This window comes from Misgurnus anguillicaudatus, chromosome 23 (genome assembly GCF_027580225.2).
Source record: "Misgurnus anguillicaudatus chromosome 23, ASM2758022v2, whole genome shotgun sequence".
Classification (NCBI taxonomy): Eukaryota; Metazoa; Chordata; class Actinopteri; order Cypriniformes; family Cobitidae; genus Misgurnus; species Misgurnus anguillicaudatus.
Genome location: NC_073359.2, coordinates 26,916,372 through 26,939,748, shown reverse-complemented (window position 1 = coordinate 26,939,748; position 23,377 = coordinate 26,916,372). Strand labels below are relative to the sequence as shown.

The following is a 23,377-nucleotide window of genomic DNA, read 5'->3' as shown; positions in this document are numbered from 1 at the left end:
CAGCATAAAAGGTAATAACCATGCCATCCTGATAATCCGAGAATGGATATTAAAGAGAGTACTGTAACTTGCTGCTGGACAGTTATATGATGCGAACCTGTCTTGTCCCGCTATGTAAAGTGATTCATGTGACGCTACAGTAGGCTTGGTGTAAAACAGGTTATACAGGTTGATCATCAGGAGTGTTAAATAGACATCCATCCTTTACATATTTTCTCCCTCAAACAGAAAATAAATAATTCAAATTCTTTTTCTTGTGTCGGCAAACGCAGAGGGACTCAAAGGCTGTAGGGTGCTTTTTCTGTAGATATTTTGATAATGCGGTAACAACGTTTAATATGTGGCATCAATTCACCTAAAGCCAATGGTAGACTCTGGTGACGTCATTTAACCATACATTGACGTGACAGTCCCAAAGGCTATATTTTTATGAATTCCTGACCCTATCATACATTCTGCTGCAGCAACCATGCTCAAATATCACAACAAAGCACAACGCTTTAAATAATCTGACAAGATCATCATGAAAGCAATTTGACATAGATAACAAATTTGTCAAAAGGTTTCCAGTTTGCCAAGAGAAACAGCACCAGACAAAAGCACAAGCCCAAAAATACTATTTGTGTTTCGACAAGTCCAAAGATAAATCGCACTGCTTTGTTCATAACATTGCAAATAAGATATTATAACATAACATTATAAAACATCACGTATGACCTTGCGGAGGGAAAGCTTCACCTCAACTAAATTGTTAATGCCCCCTAGACCCGGCCTTGTTTTGTAGTCAGTAGTGTAGTCTTGTTATTTTTTTATAGTGAGTATACAGAGTGATTTCTCGCAGCCTTAGTCACCTGTCCCAATGTGACAAAATCTATTGTTATTTTGTCAATGTTTATTTAAGTAACTGCCTGGCATTCATAGCTGTTTCTACCTCTCCTGTTTATCACTGCAGTGCACATAAACAGTAAAAGATGTATGAGAAGGGCTCAATTCTGAAGCTCTGTGCTGGTTGCACTATTTTACAAAGAAAACAACAATTGATAATTGACATTATCATACAGCAGGGGTGGACAGGGTCAAAAATGCTCTGGATTTTAATAAACAGAGTGGCCCTGCTTTCAACACACCATAGCACACAGGCTCATTTATGTGCAGACCATTTTAAAACCCCACAATTTGGAGACACAAATGCTTCTTAAACTTTTAAAAGATGTCAAATCTACTATGAAACTGTAAAAAGAGTCCTCACTATTTGCAAGGTAAACAATATGCAGAACCCAGCTAGAAATAAAAAGTTCCAAGAACGCTCCCCGAAAGTTCCCGAATGTTCCCAAAAACACTCCGCCAACGCCAAAAGCGGCTAGTTTTTTTTAAGTTCTAAGAACGTTTCTGTTGTCTGAACGTTAGAGTAATGTTACATTTTACCATTTTTAAACGTTATGAGTATGACAATGTCATGTTTTAATGTTCACACAATGTTAAAAACAACAACTGTTTATTATATTGACTTGTTTAATTGTTATGTAAATGATAGAGAAACATTGCATTTTATTATTTTATAAAACATTACCTCTGTATGCAGTAAATACATTGCTGTAGAAAACTCAATTCACTTACTAGGTTTAGATGTTGATGTTTCATTTTAAGTCACCCTTATTGTGATTCGTGTTTGTTTTAGTTGGTCTCTTGCAGTGGCGGATGCAGAACGTGACATATGGGTGGGCATGGATTAAGTCCGGGTGGGCCTGAATCTATGGGTGTCACTTTTGAATAAGAAACTATAACAAGTCTATAAAATTCGTCAAAACTTCAGAACACTAATTTAAACAGCATACACACACACCCGAAATGCACGTCACATTTTTGACATTATTGATACTTTAAATTGTAATGCAACGTGACATTTATTAAGCCTTTTTGGTAAAAAAAATATTGGGCTCTCATAGCCTACAAAAAAGAACCTGCACACAGTGACAGGAAATATAAATGAACCCAAAAAAAACTTATACTTTTTTAAATAACCTATTAAAGTGTTTAAATAAATACGGCTACTTAATGCTTAAAATGAAGCTTCTAACATCATATTCTCTTCATGCAAATCACTAAAAATATATTTTCGTTCTCACATATTTAAGTTAACTTACTAAATAAAGAAAGAAAAAGGGAATTGCTAGAATAATGTTAGACTCTTGGGTTAAACGAAATGACAAATAAATAAACATTTAATATACTTTTTGATGAGCACAAGAGCAAGCCTAGTCGTGAAGAGCGGAGCCGAGGAGCGCGCATATCAGACGTGAACGAAAGGAATAATGGATTTAATGCTTTCACTTCATTTCCTGACAGTTTCACTTGTTAGTGAGGATAGTAATGGCTAACAAGATGACGCCGAATTACATACAACATAATTACCTAACTAAATCTGAGAGAATGCAAACACATTACAATATTTTTTCCTCCGCCCGACGGGCAGGGCGCATCATTTTTTTTTTAGCCCGACAGGAATTCGCCATAGCCCGTAATGGACGTCGGGCAAGCGATTTTGCGAGGTTTGTTTTGTAGAAAGACTTTCTTTAAAGTGAATTTCGTTTTGTATAAATTGTATCTTAATATTAATCAATGTTTGATCAAAAAATTGCCTCGATTTAATAAATAAGAAGCAAACCAAGAACGTCTGTGGTGTGGATTGAAGTGAACCCACTATATTTCCGCAGCCTACGTCTTTCTGCTTTAATGCATTTCTTAAATTAATGTCTCAATTACACAGTAGGCTTATAGGTTGTTATGATAGGCTATTTGTTGCTTAAAAGCAATAGGCTATATTGTATAAAGTGTAGCAATAAACGTGGCGTGACTTATACTGCTGCTATATCGCTATATCAAACAACATCACTATGATCAGATGTTTTCTTTCTATTTTTTACCCCGCTGTCATATTTGTTGTGTGTTTATGTTATTGAGAGGAAAGCGCGCAGCACATATTTATAACGTGTTGTTATTCAAAATACGTTTTCTACTTGCTTGCAAAAAAAGATCTCAAAGTGATCATGGCTGAAAGCTGCTCGGGAATATTTCATTATAACGCAACATTGAACTGATTTAATAGTTTTTAAATAGTTATCAGGCTTACTTATAATTTTACTGTTTTTAACATAACATGCAATAGATAAATTACCCCACATAAAGTAATATACATGTCTAACTATACAGAGTAGTATTTTTTACATTTCTGATTGGGCGGGCCAGCTATCAATCTGGGCGGGCCCAGGCCCGCCCAGGCCCGCCCAGGCCCGCCCAGGCCCGCCCATAGCTCCGCGCCTGGTCTCTTGACACTTGACTTTTTGCCTACTAGTTTTTTCCTGGTAGTGTTACCTTTGTGGTAATGCACCACATTTGTTATGAAAAGTTATTAATGTATTTCTGTGGTAGTTGGTATAACTGTAAAGATCATCACCTAATTCATTTACTAATCAAAAGTTTATTTTCTGCCAATATTGTAAATGAGATCCAGCTCTTTCACAGCAGTTTGTCATTAAGGAGTTTTAGAAACTTTGGACAAAAAATATCCGCTGTATAGTTGGGATGCCCAAACATCAAGAATCAGACTATGAATCTCAACCATGGTGACAATTAAAATTGTTAAAAAAATCCTTATTTATCCATGCTGCAGTGCATGCTGGGAGTCCTGAATGAGGTTTGTAATTTGTTAATACCCAGCATGCATTGCAGCATGAAGTTTTTCATTTAATTGTCACCATGATTGAGATTCATGGTCTGATTCTTGGTGTTTGTGCATCCCAGTTATACGGCAGATGTTTTTTAGTCCAAAGTTTCTGAAACTCCTTAATGACAAACTGCTGTGAAAGTGCTGGATCTCATTTACATTTTTGACAGAAAATAAAGTTTTGATTAGTAAATTAATTAGGTGATGATCTTTACCATTATGTACCAAAAACCACAGAATAACACTATTAACTTGGCATGTTCATAATACATGTGGTGCATTAACACAAAGTTAACAGAACCAGGAAAAAACTAGCAAGCAAAAAGTCAAGTGTCAAGAGACCAACTAAAACAAACACTAATCACAATAAGGGTGACTTAAAATGAAACAAACATCAACATCTAAACCTAGTAAGTGAATTGTGTTTTCTACAGCAATATATTTACTGAACATTCAGAAATAATGTTTTATAAAATAATAAAATGCAATGTTTCTATATCATTTACATAACAATTAAACAAGTCAATATAATAAACAGTTGTTGTTTTAAACATTGTGTGAACATTAAAACATGACATTGTCATAACGTTTAAAATGGTAAAATGTAACATTACTCTAACGTTCAGACAACAGAAACGTTCCTAGAACTTAAAAAAAACTAGCCGCTTTTGGCGTTGGCGGAGTGTTTTTGGGGGCATTCGGGAGCTTTCAGGGAGCGTTCTTGGAACTTTTTATTTCTAGCTGGGAACTCTCTCAATTGAAAAAGACAACCCACTACAAGAAGTATCCAACTGGGTTTCACTTTTTGCCACACCTTTGCTCTCCTTTTCCCTTTTTTATTTGTTAATTTACTTATGGCTAAGCCACGCCCACAAACGTGATGAGCCCATAACAGTGCGCATAGCTAACCCAATGCACTCTGACATTCTCTGGCCGTTTCTCAATGTCAAGGATACTTCCTTGGCAAGACTAGTCCTTACAAGTCACTTCCTTCAGAGGTTAGGTGAGGCTCCTCTAGCATTTGGAGAACACCCCCTGCTAAAAAAAAGCATCATGCCAGCATGGACCAGCATGGGAATTATGCTGGTCTGTGCTGGTTTGATGCGGGTTTAGCTGGTGGTCACCAGCATACCATTACCAAAACACATCATATGCTGGTCTTGCTGGTATGACCAGCATGGGATGCTGGTGCTAATGCTGGTTTGGTGCTGGTTTAGCTGGTGCTAATGTTGGTTTGGTGCTGGTTTAGCTGGTGCTAATGCTGGTTTAGCTGGTGCTCATGTTGGTGCTAAGTGGTGCTCATGTTGGTGCTGATGCTGGTTTAGTGCTGGTTTATCTGGTGCTCATGTTGGTGCTAATGCTGGTTTAGTGGTGGTTTAGCTGGTGCTAATGCTGGTTTAGTGCTGGTTTAGCTGGTGCTAATGCTGGTTTAGAGCTGGTGCTAATGCTGGTTTAGTGCTGGTTTAGCTGGTGCTAATGCTGGTTTAGTGCTGGTTTAGCTGGTGCTAATGCTGGTTTGGTGCTGGGTTGGTGAAACTATATTTAAGAATGAAAAATTGGATCTTTTGCCTGAAGAAATGTTTGATTCCTTATGGACTGCCTGCTGATATGCACGCTTCTATTTACTCTTGAGATTTTATTTAGCATGTGTTTGCTTTCTGGTGTTTATTTGCACGACTTCATGTTTGTTTCTGTTGAGATTTGTTTCTCATGTTGGTGCTAATGCTGGTTTAGTGCTGGTTTAGCTGGTGCTAATGCTGGTTTGGTGCTGGGTTGGTGAAACTATATTTAAGAATGAAAAATTGGATCTTTTGCCTGAAGAAATGTTTGATTCCTTATGGACTGCCTGCTGATATGCACGCTTCTATTTACTCTTGAGATTTTATTCAGCATGTGTTTGCTTTCTGGTGTTTATTTGCACGACTTCATGTTTGTTTCTGTTGAGATTTGTTTCTCATGTTGGTGCTAATGCTGGTTTAGTGCTGGTTTAGCTGGTGCTAAGGCTGGTTTGGTGCAGGTTTAGCTGGTGCTAATGTTGGTTTGGTGCTGGTTTAGCTGGTGCTAATGTTGGTTTGGTGCTGGTTTAGCTGGTGCTTATGCTGGTTTAGTGCTGGTTTAGCTGGTGCTCATGTTGGTGCTAAGTGGTGCTCATGTTGGTGCTGATGCTGGTTTAGTGCTGGTTTTTCTGGTGCTCATGTTGGTGCTAATGCTGGTTTAGTGGTGGTTTAGCTGGTGCTAATGCTGGTTTAGTGCTGGTTTAGCTGGTGCTAATGCTGGTTTAGTGCTGGTTTAGCTGGTGCTCATGTTGGTGCTGATGCTGGTTTAGTGCTGATTTAGCTGGTGCTCATGTTGGTGCTAATGCTGGTTTAGTGCTGGTTTAGCTGGTGCTAAGGCTGGTTTGGTGCAGGTTTAGCTGGTGCTAATGTTGGTTTGGTGCTGGTTTAGCTGGTGCTAATGTTGGTTTGGTGCTGGTTTAGCTGGTGCTAATTCTGGTTTAGTGCTGGTTTAGCTGGTGCTAATGCTGGTTTGGTGCTGGTTTAGCTGGTGCTCATGTTGGTGCTGATGCTGGTTTAGTGCTGGTTTAGCTGGTGCTCATGTTGGTGCTAATGCTGGTTTAGTGCTGGTTTAGCTGGTGCTAATGCTGGTTTGGTGCTGGTTTAGCTGGTGCTAATGTTGGTTTGGTGCTGGTTAAGCTGGTGCTAATGTTGGTTTGGTGCTGGTTTAGCTGGTGCTAATGCTGGTTTAGTGCTGGTTTAGCTGGTGCTAATGCTGGTTTGGTGCTGGTTTAGCTGGTGCTAATGTTGGTTTGGTGCTGGTTTAGCTGGTGCTAATGCTGGTTTAATGCTGATTTAGCTGGTGCTCATGTTGGTGCTGATGCTGGTTTAGTACTGGTTTAGCTGGTGCTCATGTTGGTGCTAATGCTGGTTTAGTGCTGGTTTAGCTGGTGCTAATGCTGGTTTGGTGCTGGTTTAGCTGGTGCTAATGTTTGGTTTAGTGCTGGTTTAGCTGGTGCTAATGCTGGTTTGGTGCTGGTTTAGCTGGTGCTCATGTTGGTGCTGATGCTGGTTTAGCTGGTGTTCACTAGCAAACCAGCACCAAAACACAACATATGCTGGTCTGGTCTTGCTGGTATGCTGTTTTTTTCAGCAGGGCGTAATGAAAACATGTATGAAAAACCTAACATAACAGGTTACATTTTTCAAATACATAAATATAATTTATATAATTAACTTCACTGTTTATAAAATGTATTTGGCAAAAAAAAATTGCCATGGTTGTGAAATTAGAAATGTATTTGCTTACTGCTGAAATACATTTTGAAATATGTTGATATGTGAAGGTTAAAACGAAATATATTTTCAATTAAAAAAGTTCTCATAGTGCTCATAGTCTCTGCTTTAATTCATCCAGCAGCCATATCACCCTGTAGCCCAAGACAGTTTGCCCACTGAAGCTGAGAAGGGCTGAGTCTGGTCAGTACTTGGATGGGAGACCAACTTGGAAAGACCAGGTTGCTGCTGGTGGAGGTGTAAGTGAGACCAGCAGGCGGTGGTCTGTGTGAGTCCCAACACCCCAGTAGTGCCGGGACACTATGCTGTCAAAAAGCACCTTCTTATGGATGAGATGTTAAACCGATATCATTAAAAATCTCAGGATGTCATTTGAAAAAGAGTAGGGGTGTGCCCCAGCATCCTGGCCAAATTTGCCCATTGGCCTACTAATCATCCCCATATCTACTAATTGGCTATATCACTTTATCTCCTCTTGACCAATAAGCTGGTGTGTGGTGGGCGTTCTGGCGCAATATGGCTGCCGTCGCATCATCCAGGTGGATGCTGCACATTGGTGATGGTCGAGGAGATTCCCCCATTCATATGTAAAGTGCTTTGAGGTCTGCAAAAAAGCGCTATATAAAATGTAATGAATTATTATTATTAAAATTATACCAAAGATGTTCTATTGGGTTGAGGTCAGGACACTGTGCAGGCCAGTCAAGTTCCTCCACACCAAAAATCGCTCATCCATGTCTTTATAGACCTTGCTTTGTTCACTGGTGCACAGTCATGTTGGAACAGGAAGGGGCCATTCCCAAACTGTTCCCACAAAGTTGGAAGCATGAAATTGTTCAAAATGTCTTGGTATGATTAAGCATTAAGGGTTCCTTTCACTGGAACTAAAGGCCTATTCGGACGGGATTAGTTTTACAGGGGGACCTCTGAGAAAATTGTGCTTCTCAGAGGTCCTCTGTGTTTTTAATCCCGTCCGAATCGGCCATGTCTGTGTTTTTCTCTGACGACCTCCGTAAAAATTCCAGAGCAATTTACCTACTGTTTTTCGCCGAACTCAGAGGTTCTCTGAGAAATGTAATCCCGTCCGAATGCAAATGTCTGTGTTTGCCCGCAATATCTTTTGAAAACGCTGTTCATTTCGTGTTTTGGCCAACGTGATCTGCCATCGCGCGTATATTGTATTTCCTGAGTCCCATTCATTCAGATATGAATGTTTTTTCTAGAGTTGTTCCGATTCCGATACCAGTATCGGAAATGCGGCCGATACCACAAAAAATTCTGGCATCGGAATCGGCGAGTACTTGAACCCATGTACCGATCCGATACCATTTTCTTACTAAACCTAGTTATGCCCGTTATAGCTAACGCTGCAAAGCGAAACTCATTTCTTCTTCGCTGCTCTGAATGCAAACACCAGGAAGTTACCTCATGCGTGACGCAACCACTGTTTACTTAGAGCGGCAAAGAAATGAAAGCATGCAGCCGTATGTCCGCTGTTTGTTAGTATTTCAGACTAATAAAACAAAACATCGACATCTCTCAACGGAATCTGCGCCCGCAGATTTTGGAGGAGTACTCAACGGAGTTAATGCCTGTGATTGACAAGCACACATACCCCGCGCTTGAGCGCGTTTGTGAGTGACCAGTACTGTCATTGACAACAAGTACACATACTGTACATACTGTCGCGCGTTTGTGAGCAGCATTGATAAGTACATAAACCCTGCGTGTGCTGTTTGCTGTGATTGTTTTTAATGATAAGAGCATAAACCGTTTAATATTTGAGATGAAATAAAACTTACCACTGAGTTTTACCGCAGATCTTACTTGTCTCTGTCGTCTATGTGACGCGACAGTCAGCACAGCACATCCATAATTTCAAATCCGTTTACAAGACGAATGCTCTTGTTATGTTTAATATAAAGTTTACATTGCGTTGTAAAAATGATGAAATTATCTTCATACGTGCTTAATTCATAATGAGAACGTTTACACAAGCTTTTTTATTCTGCTATAATATATATTAACAATAATGTATGTCATTTTATATAGGCTACAAACTATAATTCTAACTTGACATGCACATTATCTGGTTCATGTTGGTCCAGTTTAATTCAGAGGACTCATTGGTTTGGTGTATTCATTTTAAAAAGCCTTTAAAAAGTAATTATTTTAGATGCAATTTCGTAATATTTAATAGCTTAAATTCTCTAATTTCTTCTAAAAACATTTAAAATCATCCCACAGAATTCTACAGATTTTTCAAATTATTCTAAAACTAAAATACCCTTTCAGTGTACAGTGTTAGATTTGTGGCTCGTTTTCTCTTAGGAAAAATAAATATTACTGTCAAATGTCTTTCAGATAATAAAAATACCCTAGTTCACTGTATGTATTTGTTCATGTTTTATACAGGAATAAGTCTGAAGCACCCCAGCTAGAAATAAAAAGTTCTAAGAACGTTCCCTGAAAGTTCCCGAATGTTCCCAAAAACATTCTGCGAACGTTAAAGGGGTCATATGATGAAAATGTTAGCATTGCCACTTTGTAGGTGTGGGCAAAAACAGGTCATTGAAATTTGGCTTTCATTATGATGTCATAAGGATATCTTATTAGAATAATACCGCCTCCTTAATCTGAACTCTGAAGGAGAGAGAAAAGAAGGACTTGACAGCACAATTGAGTTTGAATTACAACAAACCACCATCATTGTGATCAGTGTTTGCACTTTATCCGCTCATTTGCATTTTAAAAAACACACCCAAAACAACACATTTTTGGACTTGACAGCACAATAGAGTTTCAATTACAACAAACCACCATCATTGTGATCAGTGTTTGCACTTCATCCGCTCATTTGCATTTTAAAAAACACACCCAAAACGACACATTTTTGCTCGGGCCTACAGGGTGGCAATGCTGACATTTTCATCATATGACCCCTTTAAAAGCGGCTAGTTTTTTTTAAAGGGGTCATATGATGAAAATGCTAGCACCGCCACCCTGTAGGCTCGAGCAAAAATGTGTCGTTTTGGGTGTGTTTTTTAAAATGCAAATGAGCGGATGAAGTGCAAACACTGATCACAATGATGGTGGTTTATTGTAATTGAAACTCTATTGTGCTGTCAAGTCCAAAAATGTGTCGTTTTGGGTGTGTTTTTTAAAATGCAAATGAGCGGATAAAGTGCAAACACTGATCACAATGATGGTGGTTTGTTGTAATTCAAACTCAATTGTGCTGTCAAGTCCTTCTTTTCTCTCTCTTTCAGAGTTCAGATTAAGGAGGCGGTATTATTCTAATAAGATATCCTTATGACATCATAATGAAAGCCAAATTTCAATGACCTGTTTTTGCTCACACCTACAAAGTGGCAATGCTAACATTTTCATCATATGACCCCTTTAAGTTCTAGGAACGTTTCTGTTGTCTGAACGTTAGAGTAATGTTACATTTTACCATTTTTAAACGTTATGACAATGTCATGTTTTAATGTTCAAACAATGTTTAAAACAACAGCTGTTTATTATATTGACTTGTTTAATTGTTATATAAATGATAGAGAAACATTGCATTTTATTATTTAACAAAACATTATTTCTGTATGCAGTAAATATATTGCTGTAGAAAACTCAATTCACTCACTAGGTCTAGATGCCGATGTTTGTTTCATTTTAAGTCACCCTTATTGTGATTAGTGTTTGTTTTAGTTGGTCTCTTGACACTTGACTTTTTGCTTGCTAGTTTTTTCCTGGTTGTGTTAACTTTGTGGTAATGCACCACATTTGCCACGAAAAGTTATTAGTGTATCCCTGTGGCTGTTGGCACACAACGGTAAAGATCATCACCTAGTTCATTTACTAATCAAAAGTTTATTTTCTGCCAATATTGTATATTAGATCCAACTCTTTCACAGCATTTTGTCATTAAGGAGTTTTAGAAACTTTCGACAAAAAATATCCGCTGTGTAGTTGGGATGCACAAGCATCTGGAGTCGGACTGTGGATCTCAATCATGGTGACAATTAAATGAAAAACTTCATGCTGCAATGCATGCTGGGTATTAACAAATTACAAATCTCATTCAGGACTCCCAGCATGCACTGCGGCATGGATAAATAAGGATTTTTTTAACAATTTTAATTGTCACCATGATTGAGATTCACAGTCTGATTCTTGATGTTTGGGCATCCCAACTATACAGCGGATATTTTTTGTCCAAAGTTTCTAAAACTCCTTAATGACAAACTGCTGTGAAAGAGCTGGATCTAATATAAATATACAGCTATACGTACTACTAGTCCTGTATAAATGGATATGACGGTTTTATGGTGTCCCAGCTAGAAATAAAAAGTTCTAAGAACGTTCCCTGAAAGTTCCCGAATGTTCCCAAAAACATTCTGCCAATGTTAAAAGCGGGTAGTTTTTTTTAAGTTCTAGGAACGTTTCTGTTGTCTGAACGTTAGAGTAATGTTACATTTTACCATTTTTAAACGTTATGACAATGTCATGTTTTAATGTTCACACAATGTTTAAAACAACAACTGTTTATTATATTGACTTGTTTGATTGTTGTGTGGATGATGGAGAATGATTGCATTTTATTATTTTGGAAGGCATTGTTTCTGAATGTTCAGTAAATATATTGCTGTAGAAAACTCAATTCACTTACTAGGTTTAGATGTTGATGTTTCATTTTAAGTCACCCTTATTGTGATTAGTGTTTGTTTTAGTTGGTCTCTTGACACTTGACCTTTTGCCTACTAGTTTTTTCCTGGTTGTGTTAACTTTGTGGTAATGCACTACATTTGTTATGAAAAGTTATTAGTGTATTTCTGTGGTTGTTGGTACATAATGGTAAAGATCATCACTTAGTTCATTTACTAATCAAAAGTTTATTTTCTGTCAATAAGATATACACCCAGGTATCGGATCGGTACTCGGTATCGGCCGATACCCTGAGCCCAGGTATTGGAATCGGTATCGGGAAGAGAAAAATGGTATCGGATCATCTCTAGTTTTTTCGCATTCGGCAAAATAAAATAATTAAATCAATACGAGCTGAATATCAAACACTGTTAAGATTAAACACTGTAATATCATTAACGTTATAAGAAACTACGTTCAAAGTTGTTCAACTTCGGAATGGTAATGTTAATTAATAAAGATAATAAATTGTTAATCATTATTTCTTACTTTCTTTGTGTTTATTATAAGCAGACAGTTATATAAAACACGTAGGCTAACGTTACTTTAGTAGGATTTGTATATTTTATTTTATATGTTAAAATGCATGAAACAGACACTCCCATCTCTGGAATAGCCTGCATCATTTTAATCCTGTCCGAATCGGTACATAAAATCACAGACGTCCTGGGGGACACGTTGAAACTCAAACGTCGTTTGGAAAACTAATCCCATCCGAATAGTGCTTATGAAGCCAAGCAACCCCTGAAAAACACAACCCCACACCATAATCTCCCCTCCACCAAACTTTACACTTGGCACAATGCAGTCAGGCAAGTACCGTTCTCCTGGCAACTGCCAAACCAAGACTCGTCCATTGGATTGTCGGACAGAGAAGCAAGTTTCGTCTCTCCAGAGAACACTTCTCTATTGCTCTAGAGTCCAGTGGCGGCGTGCTTTACACCACTGCATCCAATGCTTTGCATTGACCTTGGTGATGTAATGCTTGGACGTAGCTGCCCGGCCATGGAAACCCATTTCATGAAGCTCTCTACGCACTGTTCTTGAGCTCATCTGAAGGCCACACAAAGTTTGGAGGTCTGTTATTGACTCTGCAGAAAGAGACTGACCCTGCTCTGGGATTTCACGTGGCCTACCACTTCTTGGCTGAGTTGCTGCTGTTCCCAATTGCTTCCATTTTGTTATAATATTATTAACAGTTGACCGTGGGATATTTAGTAGTGAGGAAATTTCACAAATGGACTTATTGCACAGGTGGCAATCACTGTATCATGCTTGAATTCACTGAGCTGTTGAGAACAACCCATTCTTTCACAAATGTTTGTAAAAGCTGTCTGCATGCTTAGGTGATTGATTTTATACACCTGAGCCTATGGAAGTGATTGGAAGACCTGAATTCAATGATTTGGATTGGTGTCCCAAAACTTGGCAATATTGTATATTATTTATTATTATTATTATATAAAACATGGAACAGTGCTCAAATAATATCTCCAAAATAACTTAAAGTCTATATGGTTACAGCCATAATGAAAAATAGAAGAATTTCATAAAATGTATAAGATCTCTAAATGAAACACTCATTAATTCAATACATGGTACAGTGTCTGCAAATTAAAATATTAGTTAGCACTTTCATTTTTAAATCACATGTTAAAAATGCTGTTTATCTCAACCAGATGCTATTTAATGGAAAAAGGTGTTTTAATGTCATTGAACACTTGAACACAAGCATGTTGTTAATAAATACAAAAGTCAGTCATCAGATTTATGATCACTTTAGTAAGGTCTCTCCGGACAAGCCAAAGTGTTTTGGGCTAGAGGTTAGGCATTTAGCCCCAATAATAGGTGCTTTTTACCCCAAATACCGTACTTTTACCTTTGTTGGATTTAGCCCCCCTTTGGTTATACATTTTATTACTTAAAACTCATCTTTGAGCATTATACATTTGTTAAAGTAATTTTCCCATGCTTTAAAACACCTTGAATGTATTTCTACACCCTTGCCTCATTTATTATGCAAATTCAATCGTTGTACCACCAGGGAGAGCCAAGTGCACACAGAACTGAATTGACAGCGCCTGTAAAAAGGGTCAATAGGTTGCAGGATGGAAAATATATTTGGGAGGGGCCTTTAGCAGCTTATTACTTACAGAATCACTGTTCACATTAAAATCAAAAGATTATTGATGAAAGAAATAACACAAGCTTTTCTCATGGATAAGGAGTATGAAATGTTTGCATAGTGTGCAATGACTCATGTGTGCAGTTTGCAGCAGACTAAAAGACACTATAACTCCATTTGTGATAAGCCAACATTACTCTTATTCATGTCTAATTCAACTGATACTCTCATGATGACCAATTATTTGTAGAAACTTGAAGTATTTAATGTTCTGACAGAGAATGTAATCTGACTTGTGGATGTATTGCTATTGTACTTGTACATCCCAACAAGAGCAAACAATATTTTGTCAACTAATAACTTGGTACATGATACAATAACAACATCAAAACACCAACAAAATACATTCATACTGTATTTTACATTGATTTACAAAGGCTTTCTGATATATAATGAATGAGTCATACACAGAACTACATATGAGATATTTATTTCATCTTATCAGAACTGCTACATTAATAAAAGTAAGAAATTATTTAAAAAAACAACAGCAATTAAATGCTTATACAAAACAATACAATTTTAATTTCAGTGTGGTATGCATGTGGTTTGTATTTGATCTAAAAAAAAAGATTGAAAGTTTTCAGAATGTGATAATATATTCACATATCAAGCACTGCCCATCATCTGTCCAATCCTGGTAAAGCATCAGTGCAATGTATAGAATAAATACACAATAAATAAAATTAACCATTTAAAACACTTACAACAAGAATACTTGAGTTGTAGTATTTCCTAGGGCCCAAAGCCCTGAGTGGGTTAACAAACATGTGTATCAAAAACATTGATTCAAAACAGTTCAAGTGATTTGTGCTAGTTTTTATCCCTGAGAACCTTCAAAAGAGATCGCACAATGGGATGACCCCTATAGATACACTGAACAAAATTATACAAAATTATATAAAATATACATTGTTTCAAAATGTGTTACAGTAACAAGTCTTTCTATGAGATGACATTTAAAGACTGGACAAACAGATAACAATTCATAAGTAACACTTTTACCACAGCATTATGTGATCAACATTTTTGGAAAGTGCATATGAAAAAAAAAACTTTTAAAAGAACCTTTTCATACATTGTGGACATCAATTTAATTGTAATTGCACTGCAACATCACTGTCAGGCTCCTGTAAGAAAACACAAAACCAGTTACAGAGTGAAAGAGGAAGGGAGTATTACTCTAAATATGTTCTTATAAATCATCATTTAAAGAGAAAAAAAACATACTTGGAAAAAATACTATAGGGCCTTGATCTCTGTTACCTTTTTACTTTGGTAACGGTCTACCTTAAGAAATCTAATTATATAATTGGTTTTTAACAACACTATCTGTATGATTATCTACATATACGGATTATATGTATATTGTGCAGTTCTTTTTTCTTTGGCATTAAACTTACATACACACTTACTGACAGTATCTTTGGTCATGGTAACATTTGTGTCGCTTCTTCTATAACTCTAAAGCAATAAAAATATATGTATTAAAACTATAAATTAAGTAAAAATCAAAACATGTTCTATAAGCAGAGTTGCTCAGCACAACTCTAGAGCGCCACCTTTCTGCAGTCTTAAGTTAGTTAAAACTCAAACACATTTCATCAAAGTGTTTTATGAGTTAATTAAGTGTCTAACGTGAGGATGATAACAAAACTCTTGCAGGAAAGCTTTGCTTTGGCATATTTGTTGTAATACTTACTGTCTTGTTTTTTTTTTTACAGTATATGACTGCTGCTACGGCTACAATTAAGATCACAGCCACCAGTGCTGCTATCCAGTGATAGATGCTGGAAGTCTTTGGAGAATCTAGACATCATGAAAGACAGATGTGTGTAAGTAAATACAAATCTAACACTTAATATTTTTTACATTTTGTTTTTGTGTGTCTGTGCTGCTGTGATAATGTATTTGTGATTATTTTAATTGGATGTATTAATTGGTATACTGCACTTAAAAATAACTAAAATAATATGTTATTATTATTGAGCTGGAAAAAGATTTTAAAATGTATATGTTGTGTTACATCACTCTTGCCTGACACTTCTTAAGACATCACTACTGATAATTAAACTTCAATACATATTGGTTTATTTAAATAAGGACTGTATAAAAATTATTGCCAAAGAACTGAAAAAAATTGCCAGTTTAGTTAATAATTAAACTAGATATACCAATTATATATATATACATGGATGCATACATATACATATATATAAAAAATAAAAATAAAAACCACTGTTTTAAGATACTTCAAAGCCTGTCAACATGAACATACTGTCTAAAAACACTACATCATATAAAGCCTTTCATATTGATGCTAAAGCCGTATCGCAAACACATGTCTATTTTTTCAGTATCTCATTACAAAATATAATCATAAATCATTACAACATGACATGGCTTATTTACTTTACTCACCATAGACAGTAACATTAAATGTCTTGTTTGACTGAGTTTCAATTCCATTGATGATATCTAGTTGATAAAGTCCAGTGTCTGAGATTCTGATGTTGTTGAAGATGAGAGATCCAGTCTGATTGTCCAGCTTTCGTCCATCTTTGAAGCTCTCACATGGATCGCAGACATTGTACCGTTTATAGATTTTAGCTATATGAGTCTTATTAGGTCCAAACATCCACACTATCTGCTGATCTGTCTGTATTTGAGTAAAATTAGTGTGTAGAGTAACAGAATCTCCCTCCATCACTGACACTGACTTCACTTCATCTCCATCAACATTAAACACACCTGAAACACAAAAAGAAGCAGCATCTCAATGTTACTTAATTGCAGGATATCTATCTTTGTAACTAGTCAATAATAATGTGTATTAAAAAGTACCCAGTTCTGATAGAAACCCAACTAATATTGCACAAGCAGACCTGGTAATTTAAATATGACTGCAAAGGTTAATAAATGTCTTCTTAAACAAGCAAATGTCTGGAGTCGAGCTAGGCAGGTGTGGTTTCAGCAACCAGCCACCTCAGCTTCACCTACATCCCGCCTCTTTCACATTTTATGTTATCTACTACGAGTGATGCATGGTGACACAGTGTCAAGATGGCGAAGGCAGCCTCCATCAACTATTGGCTTCAAAAAAGCTTGTCACAAACCAATGGTGACGTCACGGACACTCTGTTGTAAGATTTTCTGTTTGACATTTTTATTTTATTTGCACAGACCATATGCTGTGATACTTAAGATGTAATAAGATTGGTCATCTTTGTGCTAGTATGTGTTGCAATACTGGTTAAAAACTTCTCGCTGGGTCCATCTCTCATCATTATTAGCCACAAATTTAACAGAAGAACTTTTGCTTTAAATTTCCCCAGTCGAAAAAGATTTAAATGCATTTAATATGTATGTAAAATTTAAGAATAAAACACTATAGACTGCTATACCGCTACAGAAATAGACGTGACAAATGAACATTAATATAAGTAAAAAGATATAACAGACAAAAAATAATTACCTTTAACAATCTGATGCAAGCTCAGCACACAGACAATCATCCTCAGTGCACTCAATGGGGACATCATGATGCTCACGGATGAGTGTTTGATGCATGCATGCTCTGTTTTGTGCTTTATATCAGGCATCACTAAGGCGAGGGGGGTTTGTAAAGGCACACATTTCAGAGAAAATACCCTCAATTTTTTCACATTTTTGAGTAGCCTGAGTGAGTCACTCAGTTAACCATTTACCAGTAGTATGAGTGTCAAATAAGGGAATTGGGCATCAAGAGAGAGAGAGAGAGGAAGTGGGAACTTTGGGCGAAAGATAGAGAGAGAGAGAGAGAGACAGAGAGAGAGCAGGCCAACAATTAATTAACTTTTTTTTAAGAAAGGTAGGGGAAAGCAGGGGCGAAAGTAACATTGTCTGAAAATCGTCATTTTAAAAGATAATGTTTTAGACAGAGATAAGTGTGGTGTATCAATACCAGGTGGTATTTTGTACAAATGTAGAATGACTTCGGTATACATTTTTTTTTTCATTTTGAACATAAATTGCACAATAGACTATTAACCAAAAAAAATGATTAATTCAATTTAATCAATTTTTTCAAGGTAAGTGGTTGCAATCAATTTATTTAAGCTACATTTAAACAAAAGTTTTTTGTTTTGTTTTGCCTTTCTAATTTTTTTGTTTAAATGTAGCTTAAATAAATTGATTGCAACCACTTACCTTAAAAAAAATTATTAGATTCAATGAATCGTTTTTGTCAGTACAGTCTTTAGCAGTAAATTACGTCTTTTCATTACGTCTTTTTTATTTCAAAGACATCTATATTTTGCTAATGTGTTGTTCTGTGTAGTTTATGGGCTTGAACTTGAATGACTAATAGTATTATTGCAAATTGCACAGTGTTTCTATTTATTTGTTGAAATATTATGTATGCAAGTTGTCTTTGCATGCTGTTCAGTTGTTAAAGAAGTCTAAACTTTGCAGTTAAAGGAGATGGGGATTATTTATTTTAAGTTGTTTTTGAAATTTGTACAATAAAAAAGTTTTCCTGCAACTGAATGCATTCTGATTCCTTCACTTCATTTTAATCATTGTGTAATTTAAGAATTCATCGATGTCGTTTATCTACATTATTCACTATTCATGACAGTAAAACAGGATATTCTACGTCAATCTACTACAGTATTTCTCAATCAGTAGAAAATGTGGTTAACACTTAACACCTAGTCATCCATGCGTGTTTATACATGACGTTATTAATGCAAGAAAAAAAGGAAGAAGTTAAAACTCAGATATTCAGGCTGCATCCAACTACCCACACTTGTGGTCATAGACACTCGAGATCGCGTGCAAGCGAAAGGAAGTAAGAGTGCCCATGTCTTAAAGTGTTGATGGTTTCTAAATCCAGACTGAGAGAGGTGATCATGCCTGTTGTTGGGCCAAAACTGTAGAATAGGCTCCTATAGTCTCCCTCCAATTAGTTCCATTAGAACCTGAATTTAAATTTAAAAACATACCTTATTTCCCAGGTTTATAACTGTCCTCAGAGTATAAGGATCTGTGATGTTTTTCATCCTTAGTGTATTTGCTGTCAAAACTATTGGTAGTTTCTCACTTCAAAAGGCTGCAGCCTCCAGAGGTCGCATATGCAGGCTGCTTAGTGCATACTTCATAAAGCCTGTTTTATTTAAGTTAACTGAGAATTACATTCGCAATTCATAAGCGTATTACAATAATTTACGATTAACTAAGAATAATAGTCAACTTAATAATTGTAAATACTCTAAAGAAAGACAGTCTTGATGACGTATGCAGGCTACAAATGCGACCTCCTTAGGCTGCAGCCTTCGATTAACCCTTAAGAGTTCCTAGGGACATTTTGTGCCATTTTGATTTTGATTTTTAAACCATCTTGACTGTGATGATTGAATATTGCCCAAACTTGCCAAAGGTTAATCATTTTTGATACATTTTAGAATTTTGGTTTCAGTTTTTTAAATTAGCTTAAAATGGCTAAGCTACGCAAAAACCGACTAATGTGTTCCTAAGGACAAAAAATGCCCCATTGAAAACCATTATAACTACCATTTTTGACCCCCCATTTATCTTAACATTAACTAATACATACCTTTATGTCAATATATCATTTTGAACTACTGGCCTTGAAGTTTTAATTTTTATACTTGTCCACCAGGTGGCGCTACTTTTTACCGTTTCATGCATTCATCAAAATGTCTCAATTTTTGCTGTTTTCTGCGGACTGCATAGCTGCTGAAAAGATAAACCTTTAATGTTGAAAATTGGTGTGTGTGTAAAAAAAGTGTGTCTGAGTGGTAAGGGGGTGGGGTGATGTCGGGGTGGGGTCGGTGTTGAGTGGGGCAGGGGGGGCATATTCAACATATCCAAATTCTTCTCTCTTTGAAGGGCACATTCTGCGTTATAAACTAATTCAGTAATAAAAACAATGAGAGGCCAGAACCGAAACAAAATCAATGTTCATTTTGTTTCTCGCTCATGTTGTTTATGCAAGTACACTGCTATAAGTATGAACAGTATAGCAGAAGTAGTGAAAATGGTAAGGCATTACAGCACACATAAGGCTCCTGAAATAATCATGCACTTCAAGAGCGAGGATGGCTCCTCATCTTCCTCCGAGTATTCTGAGGTCGACACGGGCGCCTCAGAGGTAGAAGTAGACCAGCTGGAGTCTAATTCATTAGAGGGATCTTCAGAAGACTTGTCACAAGGTGAGAGCGGAGAGGAGATGGATGAAGTGGCGGCAGGATGGATGTCAAATATTGAAAAATCTTCTGGTCTCCCACAAACATGGAAATGCTCCGCTACTTCCCAGCAGCCAGAGATTTGATCCCAGGGCTCACAAACTATGCCACTGCCCGAATCAGTGCCCTGTCTTCAAGCTTTTCATTGATGCTGATGCATGAAATCCTGCAGCATATTGAGGCCATGACAAACCTACATGGGAGACAGTCACAGACTGGAGAGATCTTGAGACAGAGAAACTACTGCAGGCTAATGTGGGGCTGCTCATTCTGACCGGTGTTTACAGATAAAAAATGAATCAGCCCTCAGTCTCTGGAGTGAGAAATCAGGACAGGTCACTATCTGGGCTACGGTGTCCCACAAAAGGTTTCACGACATCAGGCGAACACTGTGGTTTGATTAATGTTAACATATTGGCATTTAAAGGGTTAAAATTTCCACAAATTTAATTAATATTTGACATGTATGTTTCAGGAAGAAGTAGTGTTAAAAGATTGAATAGTTTAAAGTGGAAAAAATTATTGATGTATGATATTTTTAGAGCAGTTTTTGGGAAGGTGTCATTTTGGCCATAGGATTTTGGCCTTAGGAAGTGTGAGTTTTGTATAAAATCTGACCCTGTTCAAAAAATAACAATGCATCAAAATCAATGTTGCTACCAATCTTTGACCCATCCTAGGGTCTAATAATAATTATAATCAAATGGTAGTTCAAATGTTTTTTTGGGGGAAAATATTTAGATTTTTTGTTTTTTCTGTTAAAAAACATGGGTTAATGTAAACAAACTGGCATGTAAAGGGTTAAAATTTCCACAAACTTAATTAATATTTCATATGTATGTTTCAGGCAGAAGTAGTTCTAAAAGACTGAATCATTTAAAGTGGAAAAAAATATTGACATATGATATGTTTAGAGCAATTTTTAGGAAGGTGTCATTTTGTGGCTTTAGGAAAACATAAGGAAGTTTTTTTATAAAATCTGACCTTGTTCATAAAATAACAATGCATGAAAATCAATGTTGCTACCAATCTTTGACCCATCTCGGGGTATAATAATAACAATAATCACATGGTGGTTCAAATGTGTTTTTTGGAAAATATTTATTTTTTTGTTTTTTCTGTTAAAAAAACATGGGGTATTGTAAACAAACAGGCATATAAAGGGTTAAAATTTCCACAAATTTAATTCATATTTCATATGTATGTTTCAGAAAGAAGTAGTTATAAAAAACTGCATAGTTTAAAATGAAAAAAAATATTGACGTATGATATTTTTAGAGCAGTTTTTGGGAAGGTGTCATTTTGTGGCATTAGGAACACTTAAGGAAGTTTTTTAAAGGAACTCTTGAGGGTTAAGAAACGGCCGGTATGTGACAGCACAGCAGTTTTTATGTGTCTTAAAGGGATAGTTCACCCAAAAATGTCATTATTTTCTCACTCTCATGTTGTTACAAACCTGTATAGATTTCTTTATTTCTGATCAGCTCAAAGGAAGATATTTTGAGAATGTTTGTAACCACTTCTACTGGGGGCATACATTAAGAGTATACCCACTTCTCCAAACACCACTACTGTACACCACTGCTAGTTGATGGTGTTTAGACTTTATTAACAGTGCTACCCACCATCAAATAATTGCTCTATTGTCTTGTCCCTGCTGTAAACAACATGTCTTAAAACACAGAGTTAAAGCAGTCAAAAAACTAAATAATCCCTGCAAGTAAGCCTACGATGGCCCTTTATGGGCCCACTTAGGGCTAGTCTGGGGGCCCCGTGCAGGTTTGCTCATTGGCGGGGCGTTGGCCCTTTGGCGCTGGCCCTGCGCAGGCAGCCCTCACTTAGCCCCCAGGAAGCCCTCATACAGAAAAATCTTCAGAGTTAAATGAACACTGCTGGATGTATATACTGTCCCATCTTACAGAGTGTTAAAAAGCAACAATGAAGCAGAAATAAAAGCTTTGTTATCCTCTTTCTCAACATCTCCGTCCGAAATACAAAATTGCATTCCACATCCCACCCGCAGAGCCATCCTCCTAACCTATGTTAAGATGTTGGCTGTTTCATTTGGGGTCACCATAGTTGTGGTCGGTGGTTGTTTTGGTTGGACTTTGGCTCTTGACCGTTGGCTTGTTGGTGTTTTCTGGCTGCTATATCTAAGTGTGTTTAAAACACATGTTATAGCAAAGAAAAGGCAGTAGTAGTTGAATATTGCTGGTTGATACATAAACATTGTCAAACATAATCATTTAATGAACAGATTTATTAAAATAGTTTTCCCCCCTCATCAGAAGCATAATTTTCTGTTAATAATGAAATACAACAGTGTAAGGTCCAGAACTCTCATAGCAGTTTATTATTCTGAAGGATTTTGACAGTTTGCACATAAACATTAACCGCTGAACAATGTAGATGCACAGATATCAAGAATCAGAGTATGAATCTCAACAATGGTGACAAAGAAAATGGTAAAAAAAAGGTCATTATGTATTCATGCCGCAGTGCATTCTGGGAGTTCTGGATGAGATTTGTAATTTGTTGATACCCAGCATGCACTGCAGCATGAAGCTTTTCGTTTTATTGTCACCATCATTGTGATTCGTGCTCTGATTCTTGATATTTGTGTGTCTACATTGTAGAGCAGTTAATTTTAGGTGTCAGTGTTTCAAAGTTCTTCGGAGGGGCGGGCTGCTGGGAGAGAGCTGGATCTCATACTATAGTATCACATTGTCAGAGAAAGATCCTTCTGTTAAGTGTGCAAACAATAAATTAATACATAAGTTTTTATATGATGATGTTCAGACTTTATTTACTGAACTGACCACCACCAAAGGATCGCATGCTGCCATAACAAACATGTTTTAAACACACAAAGTTATGGCAATCAAAAGACTGAGCGAGGCAGGAGTCAGGAGTCAAGTTTAGCTGGGTCAAACACTGGTCACGGTAGTGGTGACTTTGAATGAAACAAAATCTCGACCTAAAGTGGGAGGGTGACTCTACAAGTAAGATGCAAAATGCAATCCCAGATTCCAGACAGAGATGTTGAGAGAGAGGGTAACAGCGGTTTTGGTTCTGCTTCATTGTTACTTTTGGACACTCTGTGGGATTGGGACAATATATGCATCCAGCAGTGTTCGTTTGACTCTGGGGATTTCTCTATGTGAGGGCTTCCTGGGGGCTAAGTGAGGGCTGCCCATGCGGGGCCAGCGCTAAGGGGCCAACGTTT

At 36.9% G+C, this 23,377-nt stretch overlaps 1 protein-coding gene across 1 annotated transcript in view; it reads left to right on the top strand.

Moving 5' to 3' along the window:
* Positions 1-23,377, top strand: part of LOC141359615 (uncharacterized) — a 93,558-nt gene that overhangs the window by 47,043 nt on the left and 23,138 nt on the right. Inside the window, exon 5 of the mRNA XM_073862347.1 lies at positions 16,489-16,498. Within this exon, the coding sequence (XP_073718448.1) occupies positions 16,489-16,498 (10 nt within the window). The remainder of the gene's footprint in view (positions 1-16,488; positions 16,499-23,377) is intronic.